General features: G+C 39.7%; 1 protein-coding gene across 6 annotated transcripts in view; it reads left to right on the forward strand.

The window, feature by feature from the left end:
- The window catches only part of NSD3 (nuclear receptor binding SET domain protein 3), a 58,765-nt gene that overhangs the window by 18,274 nt on the left and 22,217 nt on the right, over positions 1–18,274 (forward strand). For all 6 annotated transcript variants that reach the window (XR_016282323.1, XM_089538343.1, XM_089538342.1 and 3 more), the window contains 12 exons: positions 192–263; positions 1,201–1,360; positions 1,572–1,723; positions 3,172–3,684; positions 5,781–5,907; positions 7,933–8,033; positions 10,519–10,564; positions 10,993–11,123; positions 11,860–11,988; positions 12,908–13,034; positions 13,531–13,728; positions 15,936–16,109. Coding sequence is in view for 5 of the 6 variants with exons in the window: in XM_089538343.1 (XP_089394469.1) it covers positions 192–263; positions 1,201–1,360; positions 1,572–1,723; positions 3,172–3,684; positions 5,781–5,907; positions 7,933–8,033; positions 10,519–10,564; positions 10,993–11,123; positions 11,860–11,988; positions 12,908–13,034; positions 13,531–13,728; positions 15,936–16,109 (1,930 nt within the window). In the remaining variant the exon portion in view is untranslated. The remainder of the gene's footprint in view (positions 1–191; positions 264–1,200; positions 1,361–1,571; positions 1,724–3,171; positions 3,685–5,780; positions 5,908–7,932; positions 8,034–10,518; positions 10,565–10,992; positions 11,124–11,859; positions 11,989–12,907; positions 13,035–13,530; positions 13,729–15,935; positions 16,110–18,274) is intronic.

The raw sequence follows: 18,274 nt of genomic DNA on the forward strand, positions 1-18,274 counted from the left end.
TCCTGTTAACATAAATCTCCAAAGGAGTTAGCACATGGTTGCTCACAGTGAATATTACTGGGACTTAGGGCAGCACTACTGAGATCTTGTATCAGTCTCTGCTGATTTGTTTCTTTTGTAATTCCCCCCTCTCTTTGTTCTTGCTTGTTCCATGTTTGATTTTTCCCTTTTTGTTTTGCCTTATTTTATAGAGACCAAATGAGAGACTTAGCACACCGCCTGAAAGACCAAGGGAAGAACCAATAGTGGTGGACGAAACTCCGGTTAGTACATGTGGATTTCTAATTCTACATACTTCATGGTGTTGAAACAAATATGCCTCAAAATGTGATGCTTGATTACCAGAAATGTCATGAGCTTGTTGGGTCAAGGTTTGAGGAGGTCATGACACAGGACAGGTGTCCTAGAGCAATTTTTCTCAGAGGGGTGGAAGGCAGCTGAGAGAATGTAAAAGCCCAAGACCTTGCTACAGAGAAGGAGTTTATATGATGAATAGACTCCATGTGTGTGCTGAAGCAATCAGTGATTCAAAAATGAATGCTGCTACTGACTGATCACATGAATTTCACTTGGTCCACTCATTAAGACTTTGTATGTTTGCCTATAACTAAGACAGTAATATTGCAGCAAAATATTTTCCGGTGGTCCATATACATGTCACAGTCAGCACCATCTCTGAAGACGCATTCTTCCCTAGAGAAGATGAAATCTTGTTTTTGAAATTATGTATATCGTCTGCAATTTAAATTTTTCTTCAACTGTTGCCCAATTAAGTGGCGGACTGATTTTTTAGTTATTTTAGAAAAGCTTTTAAGCTATTTATCTAGGTGATTGATTAAAGAGTGTAGTCAGCCCAAAAAAGGAAGATATGGATAACTCCATAGAAACAGTTTTTATGTACTCAGTCTTTCTTCCAGCTATACAAAAACTAAATACAGGAGGCCTGAAACATATTATAGTATTTACATTTGTTGGGGTGTTCTTGTGAAAGGTCTGTTTTTTCCTGGGGTGGACAAAGTGTGACCATTTCCTGGCTTGCAGGGGATCAAAAATTATGTTTGACTGATTTGGTCCCCTACTCTTCCACAGTTACCCACTGCTGATTTATCCACATGTTCCATAGTTTCATATGTTGTATACACTATGTGCAGAAGGTCTGATAGGTAATTTCCTTTCTACCTCTTTTTTATTTTTGTTTAGGCACAGCAAGTCTCTCCTTCTCATCCAACACAAGTAGAGAGTGATGTCAATTTTGAGGTTGGAGATCTTGTCTGGTCCAAAGTGGGGACATATCCGTGGTGGCCCTGCATGGTTTCAAGAGACCCACAACTTGAGGTTCATACCAAAATTAACACAAGAGGTAAGAAAATAAGAATTCTTAGTAGGTGCATCAGAAATCTTTCATGTGTAGCTAACGTAATTGATGATTTTGTTCGTAAAACACACACACCCTTTTATTAAAATTTTATTGTCTATGCAGCTGAAAAAAGTGTGGGAGGATATTTGTTCCAAAACATAAAGGAGGTTTGTGCTAAAAGATTTCTTAGCAGAATGCTTTCTATCAATTTCAGGTGCACGAGAATATCATGTTCAGTTCTTTAGTAACCAGCCTGAGAGGGCATGGGTGCATGAAAAGCGGGTACGAGAGTACAAAGGGCGTAAACAGTATGATCAGTTGGTGGCAGAAGCGACTAAGCAAGCCAACCAGTCTGAAAAACTAAAGGTGAGTATGGTTTGAAATTAATGCCGTTGCTGCATATCTTCAAGACATTTCCAACTTGTGTTGATCCTAAGGCAAATTTGTCACAATGCTTTTTGACAAAAATTGATCCGAGGAGACGTGCCATTGCCATCTTCTTAAGGTTGAGAACGTGTGACTTGCCTGTGGTCACTCAGTAGGATTCTATGGTCCAAGGAGGGAATTGAACGCTGGTCTCCAGGAGTACTAATCCAGTATTCACATCACTTTGCCATTTGGATGAGAGAATAACTGTTCAGATTATTTTCTTGGGTTGCTTATGTAGGTACTTCACCAGCCAGGGTAGGAAATTGCTCCTTAGGCTTACCCCTTTGGGTTAAAGGAGCAGGAAAGTAGTGCCAGCAATCTGAGATGATGGCCAGCCACATAGCTGCTGTGGTTCTGAATGTACAATTTTCCATTTCAGTCACAATATTTCAATATTGATAAAATCCTGTTTAGACACCTTTGTTTGAGAATGTGGGTATATTTTTGAAAGTCTAGAAAAGATGGAGGAAAAGCAAGTTAAAGACATTTTCAGATCATCTTACCGGTAACAGGACATAAGGGCTAATTAATTTCTTTTGATTTGTTAGGATCCAGTCTAAATCCAAATGTCCAGTCAGTATTGATCTCTCTTGTGTGCCTGTTGCTTGTTCTTTACTTGCACTTACCTACTGTAAATGGCAAAGAGAAGTCTAGAACAGCTACTATTTATTTCAGTGTCATTGTGATTGGTTTGTGTTCTGCATGCAGCCATTTAAAAACCATGAAAGCATCTGCATGCACCATCCATGAATGAATAACTTATTTCTCCCAATGTGGGAGAAAGGCAGGATATAAATCAATCAATAAATAAACTTAATGTCAGTGTCTTGAAGCAGCCCTGATTTTGACACTGCACACAATTGAAATGTACCTGCATATCTGAATGCACAAAAGAGGTATTTGGTTAGTTTCAGTCTCCCCAAACTACTTCTTAAACACTTTTTAAAACCCGTGTGCCTTGTCTATCCAGCAGCAATACTATTAATTGGATTTTTACCAAATCTCTTCTGTTCATGACTTTCCAAGTCCAAATATTATCTAAAGATACAGTGGTTGTTTGCATACTTCAAATTGTCCACTAAGATGAGGAGAATGGGAATTTGGAGTCTGAATTCTTTATGTTAACTGATGAGAGATGTTGGCAGTATGCTATGGATATCACCATGTGTACATCCTGAATTCTACTGACTGTTCCTTCCAGTGTTTCATGCTTCTCTTCCATGATTGGCCTTGTGTACATGTGAACACAGAGAGATTCAGAACATGTAGTTATATGTTCAGAACAGAGAAAGTTGTGGCTGTATACAAACATTTTGTTATCAACTGGATATTCTTAGTAAGTGGAAATGAAAACATGCAATAAGCCTATCTTCTTTCTTCCTAAGATTCGCAAACCAAGGCCACAGAGAGAGCGTGCACAGTGGGATATTGGTATTGCCCATGCTGAGAAAGCATTGAAAATGAGCCGGGAAGAGAGGATAGAACAGTACACTTTCATCTATGTAGATAAGGAGCCCGTGGAGGGTTTGACAAAACCCAAGAGAACTGGTGTGCCTAAGGCAGAGCTTAAAAAGAATCGTCGATCTAAACCGTCACCTAGTCCACAGCCAGAACAGACCAGTGAGGTTTTGGCAACATCCTCTCCATCCAATACTGAGGTGCGGAGGCATAGTCAGAGAAGGCAGCCTAGTGTGGAAGAAGAGCCGCCTCCCGTGAAAATAGCATGGAAGACTGCTGCAGCCAGAAAATCCTTACCAGCATCAATAACCATGCATCAGGGCACCTTGGACCTTCAGAAATGTAATATGTCTCCAGTTGTTAAAATTGAACAAGTTTTTGCTCTTCAGAATGCAGCTGGGAATGGAAAGTTCATTGATCAGTTTGTTTACTCTACCAAGGTAAAGAGATGTGTATTTATGTAAAGGGCATAAATGTGTAGTGAATTAAAAGGTTTAAATCCATTAAGAACAGCCTTCCAAGATGAGGCAAGGGTCACTTAGCCTACCCTTGTTCCCAAAGGCTGCATCTTAACAGACAGAGCACTTTTGTATGTAGAAGATCTCGGGTTCAATCGCTGGCATCTTGGCAATCCCTGGATTTGGGGGGGGGGGGGGGGGCTCCTGCTTAAATGAAACCTTAGAAGGATGCTGCCAAGGGATGATGAACCTGTTATCCTCAAAAGGACTACACCTACTGCAATGGTGTTGTGTGAACCTAACAAATTAAAACCTTAACTCTATCTGGAGGTCCACAGGTTCCTTATCTCTGATGCAGACAAAACTAAGCCAAATGGTGTGATTCAGTATAAAGGCAATTTCCTATGCCTTAGGAAGGCAAAGGACTTTCTGCTTTTCAGTCTGTGGCATCTCCATGTAGGGCAGAGAAATTTGTGCCTAAAACCACAGAGATCTGATGGATGGCAGTCAGCAGGCTAGATGGACCAGTGGTCTAACTCAATATATGGCAGCATTACAATTCCAAAGTGTGCCCCATTGAATTGAGACGTATTCCCAGGTAACCATACATGAGATAGGAGCCTCAATCTTGTATGCTTACTTATGTTTCAAAATGTGATCTTTGCAAGCTAAGATACTTGAGTTAATTATTTTGTCTGTAAAATGTCTTCCAATATGAGCATCGCAGTAAGCTTTAATGACACCCCCCCCCCAAAAAAAAACCTCCAGAAAGCAAAGGAGGGACGTGCATGGGAGAGTTATGGAGAGGAGTGAGGAACTCTGTGCTATGGTTCTTTTCTGACTCTTCACACCCTGCTTTAGAAAAGCAAGTCTTTGTAGCTGACTGTTGTTGGACTCTGTTCTAGACTAAGTGACCCTTGCCTCATCTTGGAAGGCTGTTCTTAATGGGCCTAGTTTTCACAAATAGAAAAGAAAATAAGCCTGTGCCTGGACTGTAAAACCTGAGACTTCAGGTGGTGATTTACATGTCCTGCCTCATTTCTGAGTATAGAAAACTGGCATGATTGTAGGGGTTATTTAATTATGTGAGCCACTACCTGCAATCTCATATGAAACAGTCAAATAAAAGTCTATCATTCTATCTGCTGTTTTATGGGATCATGGGCATAAGTACTCTCAGGAGGGCACATGTTTCAGAAGGGAAACCTGGCACAGGGAGAATCTGTACCTAGACCATTCTCTCATTCTTCCACCAACAGTGGATGCTCCCCACACCCGATACACTAACAGGTACATATCTCCCCTCATTTTCAGGCACTCCCCAAACGTGTGTGCTGGTATGGAGACACCTGTCTTGGTCTCTCACATGCACATAATACATTTTTGTAATGGGCAGGGAACCTGAGTAAAGCAGAAAGGGCATTTCCCATCCTATCTGCTCCCTATCCTTTGGGAGCCCTGTCCCTCTCACTTTTGATTCCCCCCCCCCCCCCAATCATCCCCATTTCTAATATTGCTTTTAAATTGCTTTGTTCTTTTCCCATGCACATTTTTTCTCTATCTTCCTCTCACTTTAACTCATTGTTGCTATCTCACCTTTCTCCTCCCTTAATATATGATGACATTTCTTGGCCAACCTGGCCTTCCTACATTAGTGGCTAAAAAAGTCAGATGAGGCAGACTGGATAGAGAGATCCTTTGGAACATTGATGGCATGGAGGCTATTAGCTACTTAGTACATGTGTCTGTGCTATCTTTCATGGCAACATCGCACATGATAAGTAACATAAGTTGCTAAACACCTCACTATCCCAGTATTTTGAGGCAAGGCCTTGCAAAACTCCAGTCTCAGTGAAGATCTACATTTTCAGCTCTTCCCTCCCAAAGATGCAGAATTATTCTCACACTGTGTGTGTGTTCTGCTTTATCCACATAATTGCGTATATAGTGCATGCTTACACCACACACTCTCTGCCAAAATAATTTTAAAGGGTGTTTTTCTAATCAGTATAGTAATTAACCAAAATATTTTTCCAGTTCTTACTGATTTTTTGTTTTCTGTTTTTGATTTGCAACAGGGTTTAGGAAACAAACCAGAAATAATAATCAAGGGACATGACAAACTTACTTCTGTCTCAAGCCAGCGAAATGAGAGAGCCTCTTCACAGAGGTCACCCTCTCCTGAAACGTCTTCTGGGTTGGCAAGTAGGTAAAATTCAAGACTTGTGGGTTAAGTCCAAACAACTGACATAAAATGGTGACTGTGGGTATTCTGAAAATACTCAAGCCATGAGCATTGTTCAGCAGTGTCATATCTGTAGCTAATGTGGAATCCAGAACGATCATGGAGAAAAATATTTTGGGTTAATGGGCTTTTATGACACAGTACTGCAGAAGTCTTTAATACACAAGTTTTAAAATTGCATTTGTTTCACTTGATTTCAAACTTAGTATATGTGTTTCCTCCAAGGAAGATTAAAATCATATTGTTAGAGGGGATGGAGATTTGGGTGGTGTGTGCCCATCTTCATTCTGATACTTGAAGCAAACGGTATCAGATGTTCAGATTTTAGATATAGCCTCAGGGTTTGGTAGGGGCTAATACAATTTGGAAAGCTCTGGGGACAGTTATAAAGGAAGTACCTTACAATCAGAACAATAGCATGGTTTCTTCTGTGCTGTCAAATTCTGACTAGGGAAGAAGTCTGATGTTATTCCCTCCAGCAAAGATATGTGGGCGATTGAACTTTGGCCCTCATGTACTTGAAACATTTGTTGGACTGGCCTATCTTTTCTTCTGTGAGAAGAAGTAACTATTAATCTTGCCGAATCCATCCAGAGGAGGGAATAGCCAGTGCTGCAGTAACAGATGGACTGATGCAAGCAACCAAACAGGAGCTGACCTTTTAGGAATGGAAGAACTCCTGCAAATATCCTCCCACTCTGACTGAAATCTGGTCATATGTTTAATGTCATGGCTTAAGTATTCATCAGTGAAGCACATCTGATTTTAATCTGATGTTTCAGATGCGCAGTGCTCAAAGGTTGAATAAGTGTTGATCATTTGAAGCATGCACAACTCTCTCTAAAATGAATGGCAGTGTAGGTGTGCAACTGAGTATGCATGTAGTTCCTGGTGATTTTAGCTTGAATTAGGAAGATTCTAATCTAATCAGTGGTGTGTTTCCTGTGTGACACAACCTACTTGCAAGTGCTTAGTACTGGATAAAAGAACTCTTTCATATCTTTTGGGGGATCTACGGTGTTGACAGTATTTGGGTGATGGTTGAATACCACTCATTTCCAAGATGCCTTATTTTCCATATTTGTCACAATTTGCTGCTGGGGTGAGCAGTTGTTTGCAAACTGCCTCCACAATTCCTCCCTGGAACCAGCCTTTCTCCTACTTCCACATCATATCTCAGGGACTACTGTTTGATGAATGACTAGAAAAAGAGTTCAGGGATAGGCACATTTCCATTTCCATGCATGTCCTGGCAAAACAACTAGAAATAGAGCTCACATCGGATCGTTGTTTTCATTGTAAATACACAGTCCAGGACATGCAATGTGAACAATGTCTATGAATATGTATTCAGGACCCAATTCCTGTGTGTGTCTTGGCTGGTGAAGAAGGGGCATGATTTTAAGGTAGTTTTTACTCTGAGGCAGGAATTAAGCTGTGACAATAAACCACTTAGGAGTCTTTCTGTGGCTTGTGTCCATGTTAATGTAGAAGTATTCTCCACTTGCTTTTGTTTGCATCAGACTATTTAAATGGCAGCTGAGCAGTCAGGCTTTTTGACTCCTTTTGTGTGAATTGGATGTTTGCATAGCTAAAGACATGTAGAAACACCTCCTGAAGACTGATACTATGGAAAATAAAGTTCAGATCATATTTGGATCCTAGGTGTCCTTGGTAAACTTATGAAATGTAAACACATTCATAGTTGATCTGAAAGTTCTGGAGACAACAGACCTCCCTTCTTCATAGTTTGAATACTAGCTTTCCCCTTTATCTTCATATTAAAGCTGATCTTTTCCTGAACTCAGGACTCTCCCTGAAGCGCTGAGATGTATTGCCTGCATCCAGAACGCCAGTTGGCAGATTAAAGTCTGTGCGCTCAAAGAAGAATGTAGAGAAATCAGGACTTTGCTATTGAACATCATCCCTCATTGAGGAAAGAGAAACAGAGACTCCTGTAATGGAAAACCATTCTCTTCCCTCAGGTTCTGTAGAAAAGAAGCAACAGAGAAGATCAATACGAACTCGCTCAGAGTCTGAGAAATCCACAGAAGTTGTGCCAAAGAAGAAGATCAAAAAGGAGCAGGTTGGCTTCCTCCATGTAGAGAGTTAAAATATACTGTATTCATACTTGTTGTGGCTTTTATATTGATGCCTTTATTATTTTTTTCCATTTCTACCCACCCGCCCACCCATCCCTTCATTTTTCTCATTGGGTTTACTTTTGGACTATCTTCCTGAGATCCGCCCCCTCGGTAAACATTGTTGTTAACTGGTATCACTTTACAGCATCAGTCATGCTTTGGATGAATGGGAACACAGTGACACAAGACCCTCTTCATGAAGCTGATGCCTTTGTTTCATTTTTTTGCTATTTCTGTTACGGGCAGAGTGATTTTTATGTTTCAGTGTTTTTATCTCTGGAATTGCTATCAGCTTCCTTCTCGTCTTACCCTTGGTTTAGCTGCTGATCTGTATTGAGGTTTTGGTTTTGTTTGTTTTCTCCCAAAACAAAGTTAGATGGATTTGTTTGGTTACTCTTGAAAATTGGCTCTTCAGCTCGATCGTTCTTTAAAGGCAAAAAGCCTTCTGTGCCAAGAGTAAGCAGGAAAAGTAGGAGCAACCTGCAGAAGGCGCTCATTTTGAATACGGACCTAGGAAAACCGGATACTGCTTTTTAAAACAGCCAGTTGCAAGTGAAGAAGAATAGGAAAGCTTCACAGTTGCACCACTCATAAAGATTGTGGCTTCTGTAGGTTTCAAGAAGAGCATCATAGGATTTTCCCCCTCTTCCTACATCCTCTTCAGTATGCTCTAATTTTACATTTAAAGGGAATTCACCTTGAGGCATGACACTTTTTAGTAATCGTCCCCCAACAGCTCTTTCAAAAGCCAGATCATGTTGGAGAAGTTAATATCCTTAAAATTAAGATGGCACTTTTAATAAGGATGGTGCACACAATTTCCTGGTTCAGTTTGAAAGTACACCTTCATTCCTCTACTTAAGTATTTGTTCTGTTACAGTGACTTTGAGCTGCCACTGCACAATACTTCCGTGAATGGATCCCAAAATGATGAAGTTGGATGGATTAGACTAAAGCACAACTTTTTTTTGCTCAGATTAAACTTTGGACACTTAGAAACAGCACACACGCACATATGCACACATACACATATATTTTAAAAAACCCTTCACATTGTTGAACTATCCCCTCCTAAAGATAAACTTGTAGTAATTTATATGTTTTTAATTATCTGCAGCACAAGAGCCACATGTCATCTTTTCCCAAATAGTTTTGCTTGCTTGCTTTATACTATGTAGCTAATTAAAACAACATAGTATATTGTACTGATGTTCTTCAGGAAAAGTGTATGGCAGGAAGCTTTAACGGTCAGAGATGCACTGTAATGCATAAACTTCGTTATGTTATATGTTCAGAAAGGCGAATTGATATTTGAGAATTCTACAACCATATTTGTTCCCAGAGGTGAGCTTTGTTTCAGTGAATTTCCAAATTAATTCTGCATCCTTTTGGGTTTAAAATTATAACTGGAATTTTAACGACAAATGAGAGTCAAAATGTTAATTCTGTTACAGTGAGTGGTAGCGAAATACAAGTGATTGTCTAGATTTTATATTTGTATTATCAATTGTATCCTATACAAATCCTTCTATTGTATGTTTTTATCCATTGTACAATGAAATAAAATTATTTTTAAAAAAGTATAGAATAATCCTTAATAAATATATTTATGGCACGTGTTTCTTACATGCATATATAACCACACTGTGGAGAATTTTATTTTATTTTTATTTATTTATTTATTTATTTTCAAATTACAATTTTTAGCTTAAAAGCAAGACCTTAGCAAAGAAGCTGCTTGCAACTACCAAATTCACAACTTGGGTGTACCCTGGCAGAAAGTCGCCTTCCAATATAGGATCCAAGACACTGATCACAAGGGCTACGAAGTGCTTTCTCAAGGTCACCATCTTGTCTCCCCAAGCACTGTACCGACGTTGCGTTTCCAGCTGTATAGAGGCCTGCAATGCATTTTCTCTCTCTTCTGCTCCCCTCTGCCTTTGCAGCACTCTATACAGAGGAATAGCCCATGGCCTCAGGAGCTCAAGCGCTTGCTGGGTGGAAGCACCTTTTAAAAGCGGGGCAGTAAGTTAAGTGTCACGTGGAACTTGAGCGTCCTGCTTCTCTCTCCTTTCCTTAGCTATTGTGAGGTTTTCCTGTAGCCCAAAGCAAAGCTGCTAAAATCCTTCGCCTGCTCTTTGGACCAAAGATAAAGCCATGCTGTATCACCTAATACACAAAATAAATGCTTGAAGTAAACACAGACCTGCCTTGTTCCCTGATTCAGGGAAGGCAGCCTCAGTGAAATCCCTAAGAGATGGAACTGAAGTTTCTAGCTGGGGAGGGGTGGGATGGGTGGGATGGATTGGACTGACAACATGAGTTCCCCTAAATGCTAATTGCTTGCATTGAAATTAATTTCCTCTTGCTAATAAACTAGGGAACAGAAAATTCCTCTATTAACTATTTGTTTTCCTGTCCAAATAGGTAGAAACAGCCCCACAGACAGCAATGAAGACTGGATTACAGAAAGGTGAGCGTTGCTGCTTATAACACAGCACTCTTGGTGACTAGCCAGTTTACTCTTACTCATCTGTCCCTTTCATGTTACGTAAACAAGTATGAAATAATCACCTATCTTTCTAGATTCTTTAACTCCAGATCTGATAACACACTGCCTTCTATACCTTTCAGTACATACATCAGTGCAGGGTAGAGTGCGCCCTGTCATCATAAATCATTTGACATTTTGCAGTAGCGAAAGAGTAGTTTTCAAAACAGTGGATTTGCTTGCTTTTGTAAATAATTGGATTACTTGACGTTTTGAAAACTTTTAATGAGATTTTTAAATTTTGTCATTTCCCCTATGCCTTTCCCTTCCTGCTGTCAACATTAATTTTCCCTTGAATGATGAGTACATATGAGAGATCATTGTGATTAATTCCTGTATGTTGCATTAAGGTGCCAGTGAGATTTCAGATTCTTGTAAGCCTTTAAAGAAAAGGAGTCGTGCTTCAACAGATGTGGAACTGACTAGTTCAGCATACAGAGATACGTCTGATTCTGATTCAAGAGGGCTTAATGATCTACAGGTAAAATGTTTCCTATTTTCTCATACACTGCAGCTTTGAAATGGATAAATAATTAGCCACTTTTATTACTGCTTGATAGGAAAATCTCACAGAATTTTATTTGAGGGTAGTGGAAGAAGAGCCTAAATTGAATGCAAAATTAAATGAATATGATGCGTGAAGCTGTATGAACACTGTGGTTTTTAAAGTGTGTGGAAAATTTGCTGGCTATAGAATTCAACCTTCTAAGAATCTAGCTTGCTGTTTCTATTTCTTTCCCTTTTAATAATAAGCAGCTTTCCAGCCCTTATGACTATGAAAAATGTGCTTGGAAAGTATGGGCAGTGCCTGATGAATAAGGGCAAAAGAGATGCAGAAGAAAACTCTTGGTATCAGGCATATTTGTATAAATTACACGTTGCAGAAGTTGGCTTTTCTTACTCCCTTTGGGTCATATTGGTGCAATATCTCTTTTTTAAAATAGCACTGACTATGAGCCTTTCCGTTTTGCACATTGTATTGATTTTTTTGAAAAACATTTCTTCAGCTCTGTCTGGAAACAGCAAAGCATGCTTTTCTGAATTGACCTAAAATGAGAGCCATAAGATTTCATGGGAAATTGAATATGTATCATATAGAATCATGGATTCTGATTGGGGTTTTCACTTTTTATCAGCCACATTTATATTGATCCTTGCTTGCAGGTGCTCTTTCAGAAATTTAGCAGCATGAAAAATGGTTGTGATTTCTCTTTTAGGGTAGCTTTGGAAAGCAGTCGGACAGCCCATCAGCTGCAGCAGATGCTGATGCTTCAGATGTACAATCTGTGGACTCCAGTTTATCAAGAAGAGGTTCTGGGACTAGTAAAAAAGACACTATTTGTCAGGTAAATGAGAGGTGTACATCAGTCAGATAGGTCAAGAATACAGTCCCATCACATAGAATCACAGAGTTGGAAGAGACCACAAGGGCCATCCAGTCCAACCCTCTGCCATGCAGGATCTCTCAGTCAGAGCATCCCCGACAGTGTTGCAAGTCCCATTTAAGTAGCTGAAATATTTACTTTACCATAAACATCCATGGAAATGACTGTATTGTTTTCAGAGAAAAAGTGTGGGTAAGACTAGTCTGACACTATGGTTCATATTGTTTAAATGTAACATGGGTTTGATGGGAATTGTAGTCCAACACAGCACCAGATTGGGTAAAGCTTTTCTGTGACTTCGGCATAATCACCCATTGAATGAAACAATATTCTGGTGCTGGCTGCTACTGCAAATAAGAATAGGTGATCATACTCTGGATCGTCTGTCTGTGATTTGTTTTTTATAATGTGAGAGTTAGGAACATGTAGTTTGTAGGACAGGCTATATTGCCCACCCCGGTGATCACTTTTTTCAGGATCTTTCACAGTGAGGGGCAGGCAGCCGCATGGCAGAAATGATTTTTTTTTTTTTTTTTGGCATAGGAGTGGATGGCAGTCATTCAGTTTTATGGAAGAAAATAAAGGGGGGTATAAAATACACCACTGGGATGTGGGCTAACTTCTCCTGGTGGACCTAGTCATTGGTAATCTGTCCTTTCCCTGTCTCCATAGTCTTCATTGGAATAGCCCCATCTGGGGTTGAGTCGTGTTTTCTTGGGGGCTTTCAACTCGTGCTACTCTTGATATCTGGGGAAATGGTGCAAGTGGAAAAGCGCTATACTCAGGCTGAGGAAAATTCAGTTTTTATGTTCTCTAGTTGGTTACATTTGAAACCTCTGCTAGTTGCTTTGTTCTCTTACAATGATTACTTTCTTTTAAGATTTGTGAAAGCTCTGGCGAGTCCCTAGTACCTTGTGAAGGCGAGTGCTACAGAGTCTTCCACACTGAATGCTTAGGACTCAGCTCACAGCCTGATGGGAAGTTCATCTGTCTGGAATGCAAAAATGGTAAATGAGCCAATGATATCTTGCCACACAAAACTCAGCTGGTTGAAGTGCTGAAGACTGCTGCCTGGAGCTTATTCAGCTCAGCCTTCATGTTCCTACCCTGACGTATTCATCAACAAATGTAATGGCTTTCCTCTCTGTGTCTTTTCAAAATGCACTAAAGTGTTCAGTTTCCCAGTCTACATCTTATTCACTGGCATGATTATGCATGTAAATTCTGATCGAGTATTCTCTTGGCTGACTTGTTTCCTTTCTGAGTCCCATCCTTTTCCTTTTCACTAAGTATTCAGGAAGATGGCATTGATGTGCCATCAGCTTTGTTGTGGTTATATGCCTTCAAGACGTTTCCAAGTTATGGTGACCCTACTATTATGGCTTCCTTTTTTGGTCACCTCTGAATGAGGAATTCTGCTCTGTCCTAATACACTATTATTTTGGTCTTTGCTTTTTCTTTCTAGTTCAAACTGATATTTTTCATTCCTTTTCCCCCCTAAAGGGCAGCATACGTGCTTTTCCTGCAAGATTCCTGGCAAAGACGTGAAACGCTGCTCTGTCAACACCTGTGGTAAATTTTACCACGAAGCCTGTGTGCGCAAGTTTGCCACAGCTGTCTTTGAGTCCCGAGGATTCCGTTGCCCACAGCATTGCTGTACTGCCTGCTCTGTAGACAAGGATATTCATAAAGCAAGCAAAGGTAAGACAGCTAGATCTTCCCTTTGGGGAAGAGCAAGATGCCGCATGCTCTCCAGAGCATTAAATGAAAGCCCAAGGTATTCAGACTTTCCATTTTCCACACATCTTGTTGAGCTAGAATTACTGCTAAAATAAGGAAGCACACAGGGATTCCAGTAACCTGACCAGAGAAACGGACTTCTAGCTGCCATTAAAGGCGGATTGGGTGGGATTTTCAACTAAAGGCACCTGATAATGCTGAAACAGACACCCTATGTCACTGCATTACTTTGGAGAATGTGTTAGATTTATTCTTGCACAGTAGTGGGACAACAGGCTACTAGTAGTCATAAGTAGCATTGCCTGCATTTGCATCTTGCCAGGATGGGAGAATGAATTTACATTTATTTTGATGAAGCAGAATTTCTTCAGTGTGCTTGTTATCTAGGCGTTGCATTTATAAGATTGGAGTAGATATGGTGGGAGGAGATTGTAGACTTTCATGTAATAAATGTGTGAATCTACTCTGGATCATTTAGGCTGAACTACAGCAGTTGGAGCTCAGGGTGCCCTTTCATATTGCAGTTGTCAAAAACAAAAATGAAATCATAGTGTCTGGCTGTGTGTTTGCCTGATGTTCATGCATCAGATACAGAGGTATGCTTAAATTAGTCCCAGGTTCTCCATTAATCTGTATGACTCTTAATCAGGTACATACATGTAGATTACTGACTGCCGCTACTAATTTCACTCCCAAGAGCTGGAGTGTCATTTATTGTTCTAACATAATTTGTTTATCTTTAATGCTGTTTGCACTGTAGATACAGTTTTAGGCTATCAATGAATAAAGCAAAGTTTGTTCTTTTATTTTCACTTACCTTATAGAGTTTTCCAGTTCTTTGGTGCAGTGAACATTGAGGCTGTGCTGCGTGAAGGGGGCAAGAAGATGTGTGTAGCATTAAGCAGTGTTATGTTTTGCATGGTTTCTGTGCACAGTGCTAGAAGACAAGTGGAACTTTCATTTACAGTAGCATAGGTAGCTACAGACGTTCTGCATTAGATTGTTAAGCATTCACAAAGAATTCCATTACTGTTTGATGTCTTGGTTGGGTAATAGTTTTTAAGAAGGTTAGGGGTTATATGACCCCCATATATGGCTGTTACAGTCAGTCAGCACTGAGAAAATCACAGGTTTTCCAGCCCTGCTGTGTGCCTATTAATGCTGCAGCTTCCAAAGTTGAGGAAGAGAACAGAAAGATTTGGGCATTCAGATTTTGACCTAGTCTAATTCTGTTAATCCAAAGGGAAGCAAGCAGCATATTTGAACTTTGGCAATCTAGTGACGAAAAGGAAAAAGTGTAGGTGGCACTCACCATTCATGTACTGTAGTGATGTATAAACTGAAAGAGGAACAGCAGGGCGATTTGATCTTCATGTATAGCTGGAACAAGAAATTATGTGGAAAATATCGGAAGTATCCATTGTTCCATCAGTCATTATTGAGCATATTACAAGTTGAGTCTCCCTTACCTGCAATTCTGAAATCCAGATCTTAGTCCATGGTCCATAGTCCATTTTTTGCAAGGGAGTTGGTTTTTAATTATAATAATAAATATTAACCCATTTATGCCAACAGAACTAATCTGTATAATTTATTCTTCTCGTACACACGCCTTTTAAAAAAAACTGATTTGGGTTTGCCCTTCATGAAGAGATGAAGGACATTGCATCTATCTCATTTGTAGCCCCAAGGCAGGAGTGAGGGACCTCCAGGGAGTCAGCTGTATTAGTCTGTTACACTTTAAACAGTTAACAAGATGCTGCCCACAAAGGTTTATGCCAGATGAAAATGATTACTCTTTAAGGTGCCATAAATAGTCAAGGCTGTCCATTGATGGAGGGGAGGAGTTCTTTCCCTTCTGAAATTTAGCAGGCATACCTCCAAGGATGTTTTTGGAAATAGGGACAGAAGAAACTCTCTCCATCTCTCTCCCTCAATCTTCTTAAGCAGCTATGTTCTGAAACTCTGTTCCCCTGGAGTAATCCCAGCATACATGTAGCTGTTAGATTTATCCACAACTTCTCTGTATTGTGTGAGGTGTTGAAATGTTAGGAAAGCTAAAATGTCATTCCTTTTTGAAAACTGTTACATCCATGATTGGATATATCAAACTAAAATCAAACCATGTTCTAAATTGACTATCATGTGATACATTTTATGTTGAACAGGTCGCATGGTGAGATGTTTGAAATGCCCTATTGCCTATCACTCGGGAGATGGCTGTATTGCTGCAGGAAGTTTGTTTGTGTCATCTCACATTCTCATCTGTAGTAACCATCCCAAAAGGAGCAATCACTCTTCATCAGCTGTAAATGTAGGCTTTTGTTTCGTTTGTGCAAGAGGTGAGCCCTGTTTTTTGTCTTCCTCTGTTTATATCTTTGATGTTGAGTCCTTGATTTTATTAAAAAACTGAACTGTATATTCATAAACATCCATACATACCAAGCCCCAGGGGATTATTTTGTTCTCAAGCTTCCCCCGTGGCTTTTACAGATAGTCTCAGCTCTGAATTTTCCCATAGCCTTGTAGTTGTCCATGCCCATTCTTAAGATGCCTAGTGCCTCAGGCCAGCCATTGGACTTTTAAGCATGTTGCGATATTGATTTCCTCAGTCATCCACTGCAAGCATGAATATCTTGAGGGCATATAAATGGAACCTGCTGGGTCATCTTGAATCTAGGTGGATTGGGCCATTTATAGATTAGAAAACAGCCCCTTTTTCATATAGTATGAACTAATTGCTTTTATATGAAATAATTTTCAACATGACTAACATGACTTAGAAAAAGTACTTTTTATTAAACTGGACATATTTAAGAAGGGGTTCTCTAGTTAATTTTTACCAGTATCTCAGTAATCTTTCACCTTCCATTTTTTTTTCTGTTTTAAAGGAAAGAGACTTGATAGTTAATTTGTCTTTCTCTATATGAACTTAATTATATTACATCTGAGTAGTAAAAGATGGTTATGACTTTGCAGAAATTAAGCAAAGCAGTGCAGGATAGGGATTCTTGGAGATATCTCATCCACAGGGTCGCCATGGGTCAAGATTGACTCGAGGGTGGTTAGCAACAACAACAAAGTAAAAGATGACTACATATATAATGGAATCTGTTACTGTATATAGATTCTATTCTATTCTTCAAATGTAGTGACAAAGTTCATAGAAGCATTTATGGAAGAAAGTGCTAAGAAGTGGTAATAACTGGGTGCTGGGGCTATTAGTTTATATTCTGTGGATACAAGCAGTGATTTGGGGTGGCACTAGTACCTCAATGCCAGGACAGGCACTAATGTTCCATAATGACAGTTCATGGTACCTACCTTTCTTGTGCTGAAATGGAAAAATATGAGCAAGTATGGAGCCCAGTGGATGTGTCTGCAAGTAAATGGACAGTTTGTTATTCTGTTTGGTTCATGAAAGTATCATCAATAGAAATTGGTCCAGTAAAATTATTATTATATGTACAATGCATATAGATAGTTCTAGATCAGTGATACCCAAATTTGGGTCTCAAGATGTTGTTTTTGGCATCCAGAAGCCCCAGCCAGTATGAACAGTAGTGAGAGATTTGGGGAACCTTATCACCCTCTGAAAGTGCTGAGTTTGAGCAGGGGTTCTTGAAACGGTATGAAAGCAAGTATTTCTAATTTACTTTAGAGGAAATTTTGAAGAGAAGGGTGGTCTGAATCCCTTTATGTGCCTTGAGGCAGTCTGAAACCTGTAAGGGTGGCAGCAGTGACACAGGGAATGGTACAAAGTATTCACTTCTGCTTGTAGACATCCAGATATTAGTGAGTGTTTCGGTATCCTTTACCAGGTTTAGATTGCTTGTAGCTGCCTTTTCCTCTCACTTTAATTTTGACATCATCTTCATTTTTAAAAGTATGGCTTAAGTTAGTTATAGATATCTAAGGGCCCGAAGAGATAGGCCAAAATTAAGCTGCTTCGGGTCACTTTGGAGGTATGCTGTTTAAATAATGCATGCATCCTAAGAGGTTGGAAGCTGTGCAAAAGCCACGCTCCAGTCCTAAGGACTGGAGCACAGCAGACTCATAATGTTGCCCGGTAGCCTTACTTATAGATTGCCCCACATGCATGGAATGCCTTTATACCAAGCTACTCTTCATTTTTGATGCAAAGATAAACTACACAGTTGAGCCAATGTCCTCTAGGAATGGTAACAAGAAAATTTCCACCAAAGAGTTAGATTTCAGAGGTATCAAAATTGGCTCTGTCACACTGTGTATGTACAAAAGAGATGGCTTGCTGATTTCTTCCTGTTGGCTTGCAGCATTTTAAAATCTGTGTACACTCTTCTTGAGAAGCATTGTTTGGTTGTGAAGCCAGTGATAAGATATGCAGAAGAAAGTTGTGTTCAGCAGTGTTAGAAAAGACAGAAAAGTGTATTTTATAGAAATACATGTTATGAAACGTTTGCACTTCTTGAGTTTGTTACTGAGATTTCTTGGGTTATAGAGTTTGTACAAGGGTTCTGTAGCTAGT

The sequence above is a fragment of the Sceloporus occidentalis genome, unplaced genomic scaffold, assembly GCF_023333645.1.
Source record: "Sceloporus occidentalis isolate IW3139 unplaced genomic scaffold, rSceOcc1.0.p SCAF_9, whole genome shotgun sequence".
In the NCBI taxonomy this organism is placed as follows: Eukaryota; Metazoa; Chordata; class Lepidosauria; order Squamata; family Phrynosomatidae; genus Sceloporus; species Sceloporus occidentalis.